The 15,898-nt window shown below is 34.6% G+C and overlaps 6 protein-coding genes across 6 annotated transcripts; 2 read left to right on the forward strand and 4 right to left on the reverse strand.

Annotated features, from left to right (window-relative positions):
- Window positions 1–443: 443 nt before the first annotated feature.
- Window positions 444–1,823, forward strand: BX664DRAFT_256855 (Alpha/Beta hydrolase protein; the record flags this gene model as incomplete). Its single annotated transcript, XM_051540477.1, has 7 exons — window positions 444–646; window positions 723–780; window positions 880–1,051; window positions 1,127–1,153; window positions 1,222–1,448; window positions 1,516–1,632; window positions 1,710–1,823. 7 exons carry the CDS (start codon window positions 444–446, stop codon window positions 1,821–1,823), a joined length of 918 nt encoding a protein of 305 aa, XP_051403737.1.
- Window positions 1,824–1,901: 78 nt separating this feature from the next.
- On the reverse strand, window positions 1,902–2,868 carry BX664DRAFT_326566 (uncharacterized protein). The gene has a single exon (XM_051544254.1). It carries the CDS (start codon window positions 2,819–2,821, stop codon window positions 1,979–1,981), a length of 843 nt encoding a protein of 280 aa, XP_051403738.1. The 5' UTR covers window positions 2,822–2,868; the 3' UTR covers window positions 1,902–1,978.
- A 142-nt stretch (window positions 2,869–3,010) lies between these two features.
- Window positions 3,011–8,485, reverse strand: BX664DRAFT_293076 (uncharacterized protein; the record flags this gene model as incomplete). Its single annotated transcript, XM_051542024.1, has 15 exons — window positions 3,011–3,522; window positions 3,610–3,668; window positions 3,743–3,870; window positions 3,939–4,540; window positions 4,627–4,830; window positions 4,928–5,884; window positions 5,961–6,274; window positions 6,364–6,604; window positions 6,701–6,830; window positions 6,911–7,068; window positions 7,141–7,268; window positions 7,396–7,501; window positions 7,600–8,044; window positions 8,117–8,311; window positions 8,367–8,485. The coding sequence occupies 15 exons, from the start codon at window positions 8,483–8,485 to the stop codon at window positions 3,217–3,219; spliced, it is 4,092 nt and encodes a 1,363-aa protein (XP_051403739.1). The 3' UTR covers window positions 3,011–3,216.
- A 385-nt stretch (window positions 8,486–8,870) lies between these two features.
- On the forward strand, window positions 8,871–11,661 carry BX664DRAFT_293077 (terpenoid cyclases/protein prenyltransferase alpha-alpha toroid). The gene is made up of 7 exons (XM_051542025.1): window positions 8,871–9,086; window positions 9,147–9,265; window positions 9,348–9,692; window positions 9,787–10,031; window positions 10,112–10,491; window positions 10,563–11,110; window positions 11,205–11,661. The coding sequence occupies exons 1-7, from the start codon at window positions 8,898–8,900 to the stop codon at window positions 11,569–11,571; spliced, it is 2,193 nt and encodes a 730-aa protein (XP_051403740.1). The 5' UTR covers window positions 8,871–8,897; the 3' UTR covers window positions 11,572–11,661.
- Window positions 11,662–13,484: 1,823 nt separating this feature from the next.
- Window positions 13,485–14,327, reverse strand: BX664DRAFT_326575 (uncharacterized protein; the record flags this gene model as incomplete). Its single annotated transcript, XM_051544255.1, has 1 exon — window positions 13,485–14,327. A coding segment is annotated over exon 1 (656 nt), but the record flags the coding sequence as incomplete, so codon positions are not given.
- Window positions 14,328–14,398: 71 nt separating this feature from the next.
- On the reverse strand, window positions 14,399–15,866 carry BX664DRAFT_81412 (uncharacterized protein). The gene is made up of 3 exons (XM_051549748.1): window positions 15,458–15,866; window positions 15,038–15,401; window positions 14,399–14,973 (listed from the first exon to the last, which is right to left on the reverse strand). Exons 1-3 carry the CDS (start codon window positions 15,720–15,722, stop codon window positions 14,466–14,468), a joined length of 1,137 nt encoding a protein of 378 aa, XP_051403742.1. The 5' UTR covers window positions 15,723–15,866; the 3' UTR covers window positions 14,399–14,465.
- Window positions 15,867–15,898: the final 32 nt, after the last annotated feature.

Genomic DNA, 15,898 nt, shown 5'->3' on the forward strand with positions numbered 1-15,898 from the left:
AAAGAAAAAGGTACCTTAGTGGCAACAAAAGTGACGGAGAATCAAATAGTTATTCAATACCAATACATAGGCTTTCCTCCCTTTTTGCTTTCTTTTTCTAAAATGGAAAATGATCTTTTTTAAGGGGTAAAAGTTTTTTTTTTTTGTTTATGATTTTCTCTGATTTCTTGAAACTCTATCATTAACAACATACATCATTATTATTATGACTGGGTGACCATTTTTTGCATGATTGTCGGACTTATCGAGCCTTTCGTTATTACCGAGAAAAAATTGACTATAAAAGGTACAGCCACTACTTCAAATTCAAAAATATTCTTTTCTTTTTTTTTTCACACAGTTCTTTATTTAAAAAAAAATTCCCTTTCTTTCATTATTCATTAATCATGTCTTCAAACCTGTATAAACCATTCCCTTGTCATCCTGTACTTGCCAATATCATCATGAATGAAACAGAATTACCAGAAGAAGAAGCTTTACAACCTGATATTGTTCGTGCTTTTTTCAAGGAACATGCTGCTGAAATCCCTGTGGCCGATGCTCTTCGTGAAACAAAATTAGTTACTGTAGGTTCTCAACAACTCAATCTTGTCATTGTTAGACCACGAGGATCTGAAAACCAAGTATTACCTATCATTCTCTTTTTGTAAGTTGCTCTCATAAATATTAAATTGAAATTGATTATATAATATAATCTCTCTTTTTTTTTTTCTTTCTTGTAGGCACGGTGGTGGATGGTTTATGGGTGGAATAGAAACACATGGTATTCTCGTTCATGAGGTAATATATATATATATGTACGTGTTTGCCATAAACTAAGCTCTTTTCTTTTTTTTTTTTTTTTTTTTTGCTCATGATCTAACAACAACAACAAAAAAGCTTGCTAATCGTACTCCAGCTGTGGTGGTTCATTTGGAATATTCTCTTAGTCCTGAAGCCAAATACCCTGTGGCCCTAGATGAAACTTATGCTACTCTCTCATGGATCAAGGAGAATGCTGCTTCTATTGGAGGAGATTTGAATCGATTAACAGTTATAGGTGATAGTGCAGGTATTTAATATCCAACCACTTTTATATTTGATTCATCTAATTCATTACTGTCTCTCTCTTTCTTTTTTTCGCTAGGTGCTAATCTATCGACATCATTATGTGGTAAGCTATATCAAATATATATTGTCAGTAATAAAACTCATTCCATTTTCTTATTTCTATATATATAGCTCTTGAAAAAGAAAAAGATCAAAATATTTTAATCAAGTCTCAAGTTCTTCTTTATCCTCTTATTGGTACAGATTTTACAGTTCCATCCTATCTTGAATATGAAAACAATTCATACTTACCTTTGAGAGTAGTTAAATGGGTTTGGGATCTCTATTTGCCAAAGGATGCAGAAACAGATCGACTTGCTATTCCTTTGTTAGCCACTAAAGAACAACTCCAAGGTTTGGTAAGTAAAATATATATGAAAAAATGAATTTAATTTTATAACAATGTATTCTTATTATTGTCTATAGCCTCCAGCACTGATCATCACTGCAGAAAAGGATGTTCTTCGTGATGATGGTGAACAATATGGTAAACAACTTCAAGAAGCCGGTGTTCAAACAATTACGGAACGATATAATGGAGTGGTAAGAAAAGAATATTTCTTTCTATATCGATGTCGTAATAGATGGTTGATCATCCTTTTTTTTTTTTTTTTTTGTAGAGACATGGATTCCTTACTGATCAACAATTATCACCAAAAGCTTTGGCAGCTATCGATCAAATCATCCAGTTTGTGACAAAAGCATGGACCAAGGATCGTTCTTCTCACTTGTAGAAATAGTTTTTAGACATTTACAATAGTTTGTTTAATGTATGACTTTTTTTTTTCCTTACTGAATAAAAATTGGATCTCTTAATGATGATAAATAGGATTGTTTATTATATTGAATGAAATTAGTAAATAAAAAAAAGAAATAGGGAGATAGAATTCTATTTTTGATGGATGATCATGTCATGCTTGATCCATTTCGACCCATGGATGATACCGAAAAAGATGGCAATGAAATGACAGCATTGAACTAGGAGAAAGTTGAGAAGGACAGGACCATATACACCATAATCGACAGATAGAACACCAGGTACATTTTCAAGGATCATTCCTATTTCCATTAACAAGGCAAAGAATCCATAGAGACAATAAGATCGTTTTTCACCAATGTGTTGCCAATGAGAGACAGCCAAAAAGAACCAGATCAAGGGGAATATGAGTGATGAAAAGACAATGAACAAAAATAAACCATTTCTCGTGGCGATATCCATGCTATCGCTATAGTAGGCAGCAACATAGAAGGCAATGATCAACAAGGTAAAGCAGATGATTAAGATGTAGCCAATCAACACAGCAATGCCCGCGGCGCTTGAAGTATATTGAGAGAGATGCCATGGCCGATCATTGTTGTTGTTGTTGTTTCGACGTTGGATCAGATTGATTTGACGAGATGGTTCAAAGAGAAAAGCCCATGTCAAATAAATGAAAAAGTAGAAATAGATACTAGCAGCAAGATCAATATATCCTCCACCAAAAGGTGCCACAATACTCACCACGGTTAAAAGAGTCGATATCATGGCTGATGTGATGATCGCATACATAAAGAGATAAGGGTAATGTCTCTTTTGTGCTAATACTACCATGATGATATAGAAAAAGTAAAGTCCATACACCCCTAATGAAGCATACCAAAAATAGTTGCCTAGGGTAACTGGGTCAACTCCTCCACCATCACTTCCACCATCAGAACCCACATGTATCGTAACTCTTCCTCTTGGTGACATGATGATGATATTGTTAATAAATAAATTTAAAAAAAAGGAATAAAAGAAATAAATAGATCACAAAAAAAAAAAAAAGGAATGAAATGAAAGCTTTTTTTTTTTATTGTGGCGCGGCTCAGTCAAAAATGCTTAATATATAACAACTCGTTACACCAAGATGATTTGCATCGTACAAATATGAATGGAATCAAAAAAAAAAAATTGTTGAAGCATATATTTATTGAAAAATCAACAACAAAAAAAAAATTCAAATCTAAATCTAAATCTATAAAAGCTATCCTTAAACAATAATCTATCACAAAATAGTAAACGATAACAATAAATGACAAGAAAGCAAGAAGAATAAATTGGTGTAACCATCCAAAGAAGTGTTGAATCCAAGAGAATCATTCCTTTTATTGTTTGTTGCTGGTAATCAAGCTTTGCCAGGATTGTAATCTCCAAGGTGCAATATGAATAGCACGTTGTGCCTCACGCTGTGATTGATTGACGATCGCTGAGTTTTCATAGTTTTGTGCTTGACTATCTGTTGATGATTGTTGTTGTCGATCCATCACCAAAGCAATCGATGTCAAAGTCCGCTTGTTAATGTTATCCTTGTCTGTCACTACTTCAGATCCCAATCGACTCCACAAAGATGCTAACCATGGTAATTGATGAACATTTTTCAACAAGGATTGAATGGCATGATGATCATCACCCTTTATATCAAAAAGTGAAAAAGGATAGAATTCAATAAACGAATGAATAAAATTTTATCAAGATGTACTTTTTTTTTTTTTGGTTACCTGAAGTTTATGATAACGAGAAAAGATCCAAGATATCCATTGTTCTTTGTCATCATCAACTATATTACAAAAAAAAAAAAAGAATTTCAATCAGTATTATTTCTCACTCTTTTTTTTTCCCATAATAACTTACATGCAACATCAGATGGCAATTTGATCAGTTCATCCAAAGCAGCTGTTGTAAGTGTAGAATCATTTCCAAGAATACCCATGACACATAATGAGAAGATGGCAGGGAGATACTGAGGAGAATCAGCGATACTATAAAATCACAAAAGTATTAGTGATTATCCAACGTATTCACCTATTTTTTTTCTTTTCATTGTTACCATCCAAGTAATTGATCTTTGGCAACTGCACGTTGTTCATCACCACCTAATGCCCATAAGACTTTACTCAAAAGTACCACCACATCTTGTCGTAATTTCACATCAGTCGTTGTTTCATTCAAAGCCAGTTCAAACATGTGTAACGCTTCTTCCAATTGATCCAAGAAATAATGAGCAATTCCAGCACCCAAAAGACAGTAAATACGACTTGACATGGATTCTTGTTGAAGAGCTATCTGATAATTGTCAATAGCGCCTGCAAAATCACCCGTAGCACATAATGTCCGTCCCAAATTAGCATGTAGCTTGGCCAATCGTTGGGTCGTTTCTTCATCCCCATTCATACCAGATTGTTCCATTTTGGCTTCCAATGCTAGGATTGCACCAGCGAAAGCTTCTGCTGCTCGTTGATGTTGACCCAATCGTTCTGATAGTAAACCCAGTAAATTCAATGCTGATGCATCATTCAATCTTTGTTCCGTCAGCTTTTGTAATGCAAACGCTGGTGATATCACAATCGTATTATTTGCCATAGTACTTGTTTGTTGTTGATTTGAAAGTTGACGATAAACAGTATTCGCATATCCATAACTAGCTTCCAGCTAATCATAAATATATGTATATCAAACAAAAAAATGAATATTCTTTGACTATTGTCAATAGTAAAAAAAAAAAAAAAATCACTTACAGCTGATCCATTACTTGATTCAAATGCATGTTGAAATATTGCGGTGGCTTCGGTTCCCCATACTGATGCAACATAAGCTTGTCCTACCCAAGCATTAATCCATTCAGGATCAAGAGCATGGGCTGTTTCGAATGCTTGGTTTGCCAATTCATAATCCTTGAGTGATAAGCATAAAAATCCATAATTTGTCCATGGTACTGCGGACTAAAAAAAAAGAAAAAGTAAAATATGAAATGAGATAAATCAATCATATCACCTATTTCTATTTTTCTTTTTTCTCTTTTCTTTTTTTCTTTCATACCCTATTATTGTATTCCATAGCCTTAATAAATGCATGTTGACTAATTTTCGGTGATGTCTTCATAGTAATGATACCCAATGCGTTCCAATAGGTGGCTTGAGTAGGTTCCAAAGTCAATGCAACTTGAATACATTTGGTACTCACAGCAGTACAAGATTCTTGATGATCCAAATTGTTCTCGCCCACCCAGTAATAGACCAATGAAAGATCATGCCAGAAAGCAGGGGAGATAGCACGATGATTGTGACAAAGAACAATGACTTGCTTGTAAGCAAAGGAAGCACATGCCAGTACCACGTCCAAAGAAGCTTGAGGTGGTAAATAAAAATCATCTTGTGAGACATCTAATTGTACAAATTCATCCACCAGTTGAGAGCAGTGATCATCGTTGAATCCTAGTGTTTGATGAGCCTTGATTGCAAAATCTTTCATTAAAAGTTGTAATGCAGGATATGCGCATAAATGGAGATAACTAGGCATTGATCTATACATGCAACATGCATCACCAATCAATTTCCAAAAACCAAGAATGGATGGATCCACCTGTAGTCCTTGTAAACATGTTTGAATAACATCCCCACATCCAGTGACAGCACGTCCAAAAAATCCTTGCTGAAAATCTTCTTTTGCACATTCCAAATAAGTATCCGCGAGTCCTTTCAATGATGGCAAGTAGTTCCCTTTTCCTTGTTCTTGAGCCAGTAGCAGAGTTGCTTTGAATTCGGATAAGGCCACATTAAGCATACCTACCTTTTGTTTCACTAGTGCCTTTTGATGGTTGCCATTAATAGATAAAGGATCCAGAGTTGTTGCTCTTTCAAATGCTTTGAGTGCAGCCACATAACGTCCTTCGTGTGCATATGCTTCGCCAAGTCCTTCCCAACAGCGAACATTACTGGTATCATTACGCAAAGCTTTTTGGAAACAGTTGATTGCTTCTTCATAATCATTGGAATCCTATAAACACAAATACAACATTTTCATTTGAGTATATCTTTTCAATCCCTTACCCATCTTTTTTTTTTTTTTTTACCATATTCGCATAACCCAAACGTCGCCATGCCCAACCAGCTTTGGGGTTAGTATTAGCCACTTGTCGGAACACATCTTGAGCTTGAGTATGATCATCATCTGCTACATAGTAATCACTGAGAAGTAACGCCGTTTCCACATCCAATGGGTTTAACAAGAATGCTTTTTGATAACACTTTTTGGCACGCACATGGTCGCCTTGAATTTCACGGTAGTAGTGCCCCAAGTATGCAAAACCGTTGGCAAATTCCGAATCACGCTTGACAGCCAACATAAAATACTTGAATGCATAATTTGTATCAGTACGATAATTTCCTAAGAGTAGAAAATAATCCAATTAGATGACAATACATAAGATCTCTTGCTGTATAAGTACATAGTTAAAACCCTTTCAAGCTCTTTACCTTCCATCATCCAGTATATCCGGCCAAGTTTGTAATAGTAATCAGCCACATCTTTATCAAGAGTTAATTCAATAGCTTGAGATACGTAATGAATAGCCTTATCATAATCTTGTTTTTGCGCATAGATCCATCCAATTTCTGCCAATGCCATATGTTGTTGAGGATCCAAACCAAGCACCTTTTCAAAGTAAGTCAGAGCTTCATCGTATTTTCGATCTTCACACAAGATAACACCAGCTCCCTAATTGAATAAAATAAAAAGAGAGAGAGAGAGAGAGAAAAAGTATTATGTTATACAGTCTATTTGATATTATTCATTATTCAACTATTTTCTTACCTCCAGAGCACCAATTTGGTCAGATGATTTAGTTAAGATTCGCTTATAGATATCCAATGCATCAGGGTGATATTTTGAATCCAATTGTCTATAACAATGTGCCATACACAAATCCATAGACAGCATCATCCTAGTACCAACCAAAAAAGAAAAAATATACTTTTAAAGAACTGCCTTTGTTGAATCAAACAATATATCATGACTGCTTACTTTTCCATGGGTTGACCAGCATCCTTGATGAACTTTTGTACAAGCTCACGTCCACGAGTAGCATATTCCAAACCAGTTTCATATTCATTTGAGTCATGGTAAATCCAACAAAGACAGAGATAACCACACAAACTTTGAGGTCTCAATTCTAGTCCTTCCTAAGAAATATAATGATAAGAAGTGAGTATATTATTTTCATTTTCCATTTTCATTCTTTTTTATAATTTTACCCCGAACAAATCAAATGCTTCATCTATTTGCCCTTCATTGTATTTTCGATAACCCTGTATGATCTTGGATGTTCCATTTGAGTTGAATCGATTCACAAGAATATCAATGAGTTCTTGATTATAATCATCTATCAAGAAGGATAAGTCAAAAAAAAAAAAAAAGAAAAAAGAAAAGAAAAGAAAAAAAATATTAGTAAGAATATCATCCACTTCTTCTATCTAATCAATTTCTTTCATTTTTTTTTTTTTTTTTACCAAAACGTGATACATCAGTGAATTCCATAGATATTTCATATGGTAATGGGTTATTGACTTCTTGAGCTACCAATGAATGGACCAGATTTGATATTTTACCATAAACCTAAAAACGATAAAAGAAAAGAATCAATTCCTGAAAAAGCAAGATATATAGATATACTGCATTTTTCTTTTTGTGATTTTTTATTATTTCATACTTACATCAGTTTTGCTTGGAAGGGCAGGTAATTGTTTTCGATATAGTTCCAATAGCTTGACTTGTACGTCTTGTGTGTCGATTGAGGTATCGTCTTGCCGTAATAATGTTTCATAGAGACTGGCGAGATCAGATTTGCTATAAACATCTGCTTCCACTTGTTCAAGAAGAGTAGTTGCTGTGACATTAGGTGAAGCACTTGCTCGAAGACGTCGATCCTTGAAGCCAGATTCGATGGCTTTGGTAGCACTTTTTTCAGCAATCATAATCAAATTGGTGTATATCTTTGTAGTCGAAGGCAAATTACTTGAGTTCTTGATGAGATCATAATAAGTGCTGTTGGGTAAAAATAGTTTCAAAGTGTTAATGAACTTTGATTCGTCAGGTTGTTTGTTTTCATAAATGTCCAGTTTTTTGTTAAGATATTCTGCCACTCGGTTGCCATCATTACTATAGAAAAAAAAAAAAAAAGGAAAAAGAACAATCAGATCACTAAAGTTCTATATAACTATTTTCAAATACCTTGATATCAGTTTGGGTAAAATGAGATCTATCGTTTGTAAAACTGCTTGATAATTGTCTTGTTTTTCATATAAACTGACCAATCCTTGCCAAGCTAATAGTTGTTCTGAATTGATTTCAATAGCATGTTGATAAGCTTTCTCAGCTTCTTCTGTATTGTTGAGACCAGCATAAGCAACACCTAAAAAGACATAGCTTTAAATAAAGTTTTAGCATTATACATATATATATCATATATATAGTGCCTTACGCGTTATAGTTTCCAGAATCCCATAAAGTAATACGATTACAACATTTTATGGCTTCTTCAAAATCCTTCTTTCCTATTGCTTCTCTAGCTGCTTTCAGGTTGGCTTTGGAATTGTTCATGACAGTGGAATAATTTAAGAAGAAGAGAATCAAAAAAAAAAAAAAAAAAAAGGTAAAAAATCCATATTCGGATTTTCAAAGTAAGAGGTGAATTGGTCAACGCATTTCCATCAAGATTTTCTTTACAAACGCAAATAAGATTATGAATTAATTTTGTTTATGCAATATAACTTACAATCAACTTTGTTCTTATATATATATATAACAAGAAGGAAATAAGGATGACAACTTGAGTATTTCACTAATTAAGGAAGTCGTTAGGGTGCAAGTCTGCATCAAGGCCCGGTCTATCGGTACTCAAACTGTATATATAAAGACGAATTTACATCTGAAAATTTTCCATTTTCTCTTTTCTCTCTCTCTTTTTTTTTTTTTTTTTCTTTTTCTTTCCTTTTAATATTCTATATTATAAATGGCTCCTTTGGAAACCTACCATTCTGCTACTCTCAACTTGAATCAGACACCTTCCTTCACTGATCTTTCTCGTTGGCGGTTACAAGTAGAAGAAGGCGCACAAATATGGCGTTATCTAGAAACTGAAGAAGAAAGTCAAGCTTGGCCTCAAGAGATTTGGGATAAGTATCATCTAGGTCTTCCTACGGTAAATATATATATGTATATATATATAATATATATTAGTATACTTAATTTAATTTTATAGGGTTTACCTGAACTTCCTCGTGCTAAAACACCTCTTGAAAGTGCTCGAAATGGTTTTGAATTCTACCGACATATACAAACACAAGATGGTCACTGGGGTGGTGAATATGGTGGTCCAATGTAAACAATTAAAAAATAATAATAATAATAGGTTTTAATGACACGTTATTTTTTCTTTTCTTTTTTTTTTTCTTTAAAATAGGTTTTTGATACCTGGTTTAGTTATTGTATATTATATCACTGGCACTCCGGTTCCAGAACCTATGCGACTTGAATTAATACGATACCTACTTAACCGTGCTCATAGTGAAGATGGTGGATGGGGGATTCATATTGAAGGAGTGTCTACAGTATTTGGAACAGCATTGAACTATGTTACTCTACGTATTCTTGGTCTTGGTCCAGATCATCCAGTTATGGTGAAAGCTCGTAATACTCTACATAAATTAGGAGGTGCTACTGGAATTCCTGCTTGGGGCAAATTTTGGCTTTCTGCACTTGGTGTTTATGAATGGGAAGGTATGAATCCTGTTCCTCCTGAATTATGGTAAATATTAAAAAAAAAAAAAAAAAAGAGAAAAAGAATCAATTATATATCTAAACATGATAATGATTAATGATATTGATTTTTTTTTATCAAGGGCGTTACCTAAATGGGTACCTCTCAATCCTGGTAATTGGTGGGTTCATACGCGTCTTGTCTATCTACCCATGGGTTATATCTACGCTCTTCGTCTCAACGCACCATTAACCGAATTCACTCAATCGCTTCGTGAGGAAATTTATGTTCAGCCTTATGATACTATTAATTGGGATCAACAACGCAACAATGTCGACAAAGTAGATCTTTATATTCCTCATACCAAAATCATGGATGTATTGAACAGTAAGTGTATTGGATATATGTGTAAAAAGAAGATCGTAATAAAAGTATTTACCTTTTTTTTTTAATTTTATTTTCAATAGAGGTGGTGACTTACTATGAAATGTTCCCTTATAAATGGAATTGGCTTAGACAATATGCTATCAAGGAAACCATTGAACAAATCAAAATGGAAGATGAAAACTCATTCTTCTTGGATATTGGACCTGTCAACAAAGTGATGAATTGGTTGGTTGTTTATTATCATTATGGCAAAGATTCTCGTGAATTCAAACTTCATGTTGAACGTAACCTGGACTTTATGTGGATGGGTCCTGAAGGAATGATGATGAATGGTACTAATGGTAGTCAACTGTGGGATGCTGCTTTTATTGCTCAAGCTTGTGTTGAAGCTCAATTGGCTGACAATGAACAATATCGTCAAAATATGATCAAAGTTTTGGAATTCATCGATCTTACTCAAGTACATATCTCAATTCATCAAGAAATTCCTTTTTTTTTTTTTTTTACTAACTATCCTATCTATTGTACTAGATTAAACGTGATCCTCCTCGTATGGAAAGATGTTATCGACAAAAATCCAAAGGTGCTTGGCCATTCAGTACAAGAGATCAAGGTTTTACTGTATCAGATTGCACGGCAGAAGGATTGAAAACAGCTATTGCTTTGCAGAAAACTCAAGGATTACCTCAACTTATTAGTGTGGAACGTATGCGGGATGCTGTGGATGTGTTATTAACTATGCAAAATTCTGATCTTGGATTTGCCTCTTATGAACCTATTCGTGGTCCTTCCTGGTTGGAAAAATTGAATCCAGCTGAAGTATTTAGTAATATCATGACTGAATATAGTTATCCTGAATGTTCTACTGCTGTTTTGATGGGTCTGGCTGCCTTCCGAAAAGTAGATCCTGATTATAGAAGAAAGGAAATTGATCGTACTGCTGAAACTGTTTTACAATATATTAAGAATGTCCAACGTCCTGATGGTTCTTGGTATGGCTCATGGGCTGTCTGTTTTACTTACGCTGCACTTTTTGCCTTACAAAGTTTGGCAAGTATTGGTGAATATTATGAAAATAGGTTAGGAAAAAAAAAAAAAAAAAGACAAAATCCAATTTAAAACGAAAAAAAAATATTAAATTTACTCATACTTTATATATATATATATATATAGTGAACATGCTCGAAAAGGATGTGACTTTTTAATATCAAAGCAAGAAGTGGATGGTGGATGGGGTGAAACTTACAAATCATGCGAAGATCGAGTCTATTCTCACAACAGTCAATCACAAGTGGTGAATACAGCATGGGCTGTGATGTCTTTGATGGAAGCCAAATATCCTATAGAAGAACCTATTCGACGTGGTATACAATTTATTATGCAAAGACAACAATCTAATGGTGAATGGTTACAAGAAAGTATTGAAGGTGTCTTTAACAAGAATTGTATGATTTCTTATCCCAATTACAAATTCTCCTTTACCATCTGGGCATTGGGCAAATATGCTCGTACGTATGGTGACAAGGCTTTACTAGTTTAGTTTATCATTATTACCATTTTTACTACAGTTATTCTTTATTTATTATATACTAATCATTCCTTAATAAACAAAAATCATTTTCACTCATTACACATATGTTGTTTGAATGAATTTCCCTTTCCCTTTTTCTTTTTGTATACAAATCATCTAGCTTAGTTACAATTTTATTATTATAATAGGTCGACATTATATGAACAGGTTTATTTTTTTTTTTTTATGCAGTAGCCACAGAAATCAGGTTCCAAAAAAAATGCTCTGTTGCAAAACTTGAATTTTAGGGTACAATTTAAGTTTTGCCTTCAGCACAGAGGCATGATGTATCCGTCTTCAACCAGTCCAGGATGAGAAGAGATCAAAGTTTGGAATATCTTATCAATATTGTTGTTATCGTTGTCTGTTGATGAGATTGACCGCCGGAAGGATGGAGGAAGTTTTCCAGTAACTTGTTGCCATAATCCAGTGATGATCATATTCATACTTGCATTTGTGTCTCGTGATTCAGCAATCATTCCAGCTTGACGACCTTTGCAATCAGGGTTTTGACAAATAACAGTTCCCAGATTTAATTTTCCATTAGCTTTCTTCGGATGATATATAGGCTCATGACAACGGCAGCAGAGTTTTGTCGTTCTAAATTCATCTGTATGGAAGATAGAAGAATGTTGACCAAGAGCTTGTAATAAGGGTCCATGACCTCTTCTTAAAAATCCACCGATACGTGAGTTTCTACCACGACCCGCCTTTCCATAAAAGTAATGTAGTTTTTGTCCAGGTTCTTCTTTTACTTGTCGTTGGTGATGTTTGATGACTACATGTGTTCCCTTTTCGCTGTATATCGTTGCTGTTCGTTTCCACCGCTGATTGTATTTTTGATCACAATAGAAATCCTGGAGAATAGGTGAGCTGTCCTTGACCAACTAGATAAATTGAAATGATTGCATTCATTAATATCCATTGTCCATTTTTTTTTTTTTTTTGGTCTCCGTGATGATGTATAATAATTGATCCTACCTTATGATTTGTCATGATTTTTTGTAAACTTGTTTCATACAAACGGACATCAATTGATCCAACTAGCTTTTTTTCTACTTGCTTGACGGAAAGCACACCTTGAGTTTGAGACTAGTAATTAAAAAAAAATAGGTTATTGGATCATTCTTATTTTTTTTTTTTTGGAATCACTTACTTCGCGATGATCTCGTCTTTTTCTAAATTCCATTCCCTTGCGATGGCGCTTGGAGAATGTTTGATCGTCTAGATGTTTACTGGTAATTGAGTATTTCTTCAAAGTAAGCATTTCCTTTTCATCGCCATCATTGTCAACCTTTTCTACTAATGTTTCCAATGGTTGATAACGATTGTTGATTGCCAAATAGTACATTACTTTCTTGATATCAGCACTTGTAGCTTGGACCATGGTTGCCAGACCCGGATCACATCCAACAAAAATACTTCCATTTTCCCATTCGTTACCAGTAGATGATGAGGATAGGCTAATATCTGTCGTGTCAGTTGAATAAAACTCGTCAAAGAGGTCCTTCTTCTCTGTCTTGAGGGCTGATATCTTCCGTAACACAACAAGCTTCCGTCGAAGTAGATCATCACGCTGTCGCTTCTTTTCTGCCCGCTGTTTAATTAAAAAATCTTTTGTTGGGAGGTCTTCCAGATCATCATGTGTTGTGTCGGCAATGGATTCAATTCGTTTGCTGATATTCATAATATTCATCTTCGTTTCATCTATTTCGTTATTCAACTTGCGCAATTCTTCAGCTGGTGTTGATAAGGAAGCGTCCAATGACTTCATCTTTTCTTGCATTGTGATCTCTTCAGATAACTTTCTTTTTCGTCGTACGTTGGTTGCTGACGGCTTGATATCAGCGTCAATTGGTTTTTCCTTTTTGGAATGTAGTCGCACCGCACCATAGTTAGTGATTGTGATTCGATTGGAGAAGATAAAGCCAGTCTTTTTCGCACAGAGACTTCGCCTGGTTGGAAGATCAAAAAAAGCACCAAATAGTTCATCCTGGAATTTGATTGACTTGGTAATATTGCTTATTATGTCACCGTTGGGAAGAAAAACATCGAATCCATACGAATGTAGAGGTTGCACGTTTCCGCCTTTTGTTCCGCCAACACGTCCTTTCAACGAGCACAGAGTCAAATACAATCTTGTTGGATCCAAAGTAATGGAATAGGTCTTGGAATGTTTTACAACTGGTACAGATCGTCTTACAAATTTCTCGTTTCCAGTTGAGCGAAGAATATGATTGCATACCGTAACAAGAGGGAAATTGAGAAGGGGATGCCGATCTACATCGTCATCGTATACCTTGGGTAATAGATATGGTGAAAAAAATTGATACAAAAGGAGTACTGAATTGGCTTCGTCATCGTTAAATTCCATATCTGGCGCATGCATCTTAAGATCCTCGACAGTTAACGGTTGATCGATGTTCTTTTTGAATAGAATTGACTTCACAAAATTTGCAATTTTCTTCAGTCGATTGTAGGAGGGGTTAACATGAATGGTTTCAGGGGCATCCACTTCCATCGGAGCACTAGTATCATCCACCAAAGTAACATCCAAATTCATTTGAGCATCAGTATTGTCCACCAAAGGAATCTCCACGTTAACCTGAGCAGTAGTACTTGACTTGAGAATAGAGGATTGCATCAAGTGTTCGAGAATTTGTTGCTCCTTCTGAAGAACGTCTGGTCTATTTATATTATCAAATTGTTGCAACCGCTTTATTCTTTTGCTGTGGCGTCTGATTTGGCACTTGAATGTAAAAGAATTCTTGGGAATTTTTGGTTGTGATTTTCTAATTATATATAGATAGGTTAATAATGTGAACCATCCATCATCATCATCATCATCAAATCATCAATATGCATTACCTTTCTTTCAATTCATTCTTATTTTGGTCCTTTTTTGGAAGAATAAGCCGACACCGAAGAACAGTCATAATAGTTCTTGATAGCAGACGATCCACTATATCACCTTGATATATATTCTTTAAATTGGTGGCGTACGTATTTACATAAGGTAGAATAATGGTAGATAATCCAGGCGGCATATCTGTAAGGTTTAGGTTGGTGATGTCCGGTAAATCCAAATTCCAATTCAGTATACCATCCTTGTTGGAATCATGACTTGAAGAAGTAGAAGGACCTGGAGTGTCAGTAAGAGAGGTTTCTTGAGAGTTATGAGTTGAGGTCAGCAGATGCATCAAATGGCTGCCAGTATACAGTTCAAACAGACGTCGTTCAGCTTTGGTGGCATTGTTGTGACTAGCCATGAGTTTCTTGACATCATTAGAAGGAGGAGAAATCAGTAGTGGTGGAAGGACCTTGGTAATCTTGCATTCAGGTAGAATACTAGTTATTTCTACAGGTGGACCACTAAGAAAAAAAAAAAAGAGCATATGAGTATATGACTAGTATTTCATGATCACTATTTACTTACGTGGTTCGTTTCAAAAGGTCTAACAAAACTAAAGTTGAGATATCTGCCATTATATTGGTAATTATCTTCTGGGACTTCAGCAGCGATTGATGGATGATGTTTTTCTCCAAGTCAGACAAATCTGGTCGTAAGATTGTCTTCAATTGAGAAGTAATGGTATTGTGAATAAAATTATCCTCATTATCTTGATTGTTGTTATTATTATTGTTGTTGTTGTTGTTGTTGTTGTTGTCGTTGTTTTTTAATTCCTCTAATATATTGGCAGCGTTCTTATTCACAAATTCTTTATAAAGGCGAACATAGGGTATAGCTTTCGAGTCTACAGTTGCTCTAACTGTATCCTTGGAAAAGTCGGTTGAGTTTTCTAAATAAAAGTTAGATTAATATTGGTATAAATGTATATATGTATATGTATACTACCTTGGTTATACAGTTCTACAGTCTTTTTGTAAAGGTTTGGTATTGTTCGCTTTCGTTCTTGTTGTTGACAATAGTTTGATAGAATTTCGGATTCGGTTTTCTTCTTTTTGTTTGTCCATAGCTTATGTAAATCTTCGCGTACTAATACTTGGAATACTTTGTTGAAATATGATATACAGGCGTCTTTGTCTAACTGTGGTATAGTAATTGTCTTTCTTGTTTCTTGCAGATGTAGTTGTGCTTTTCGGTAAGAATCAAATGACATGGCGATATAATAAATGTAAAACAAGGTGAATAATTGTGCATTCTTAGAAGAATCAAATGAAATGGTATAATAATAATATATAAGATATAAAATAAGGTGATATGATAAGCAAGTATTAAAAAAAAAAAAAAAAAAAAAAAAAAGGAAGAAATAGAAGTAAACTTGAATTTTAGGGT

This window comes from Halteromyces radiatus (genome assembly GCF_025201355.1).
Source record: "Halteromyces radiatus strain CBS 162.75 chromosome Unknown BX664scaffold_2, whole genome shotgun sequence".
In the NCBI taxonomy this organism is placed as follows: domain Eukaryota; kingdom Fungi; phylum Mucoromycota; class Mucoromycetes; order Mucorales; family Cunninghamellaceae; genus Halteromyces; species Halteromyces radiatus.

Bases quoted from the DNA above. Each gene is read 5' to 3' on its own strand.
- BX664DRAFT_326566 (XM_051544254.1), bottom strand. From the start codon at position 2,821: ATGTCACCAAGAGGAAGAGTTACGATACATGTGGGTTCTGATGGTGGA.
- BX664DRAFT_293077 (XM_051542025.1), top strand. From the start codon at position 8,898: ATGGCTCCTTTGGAAACCTACCATTCTGCTACTCTCAACTTGAATCAG. The intron at 9,266-9,347 runs GTAAACAATTAA...TCTTTAAAATAG, and splicing joins GGTGAATATGGTGGTCCAAT to GTTTTTGATACCTGGTTTAG. The intron at 11,111-11,204 runs GTTAGGAAAAAA...ATATATATATAG, and splicing joins GGTGAATATTATGAAAATAG to TGAACATGCTCGAAAAGGAT.
- BX664DRAFT_81412 (XM_051549748.1), bottom strand. From the start codon at position 15,722: ATGTCATTTGATTCTTACCGAAAAGCACAACTACATCTGCAAGAAACA. The intron at 15,402-15,457 runs GTAGTATACATA...ACTTTTATTTAG, and splicing joins TGTAGAACTGTATAACCAAG to AAAACTCAACCGACTTTTCC. The intron at 14,974-15,037 runs GTAAGTAAATAG...TTTTTTTCTTAG, and splicing joins GACCTTTTGAAACGAACCAC to TGGTCCACCTGTAGAAATAA.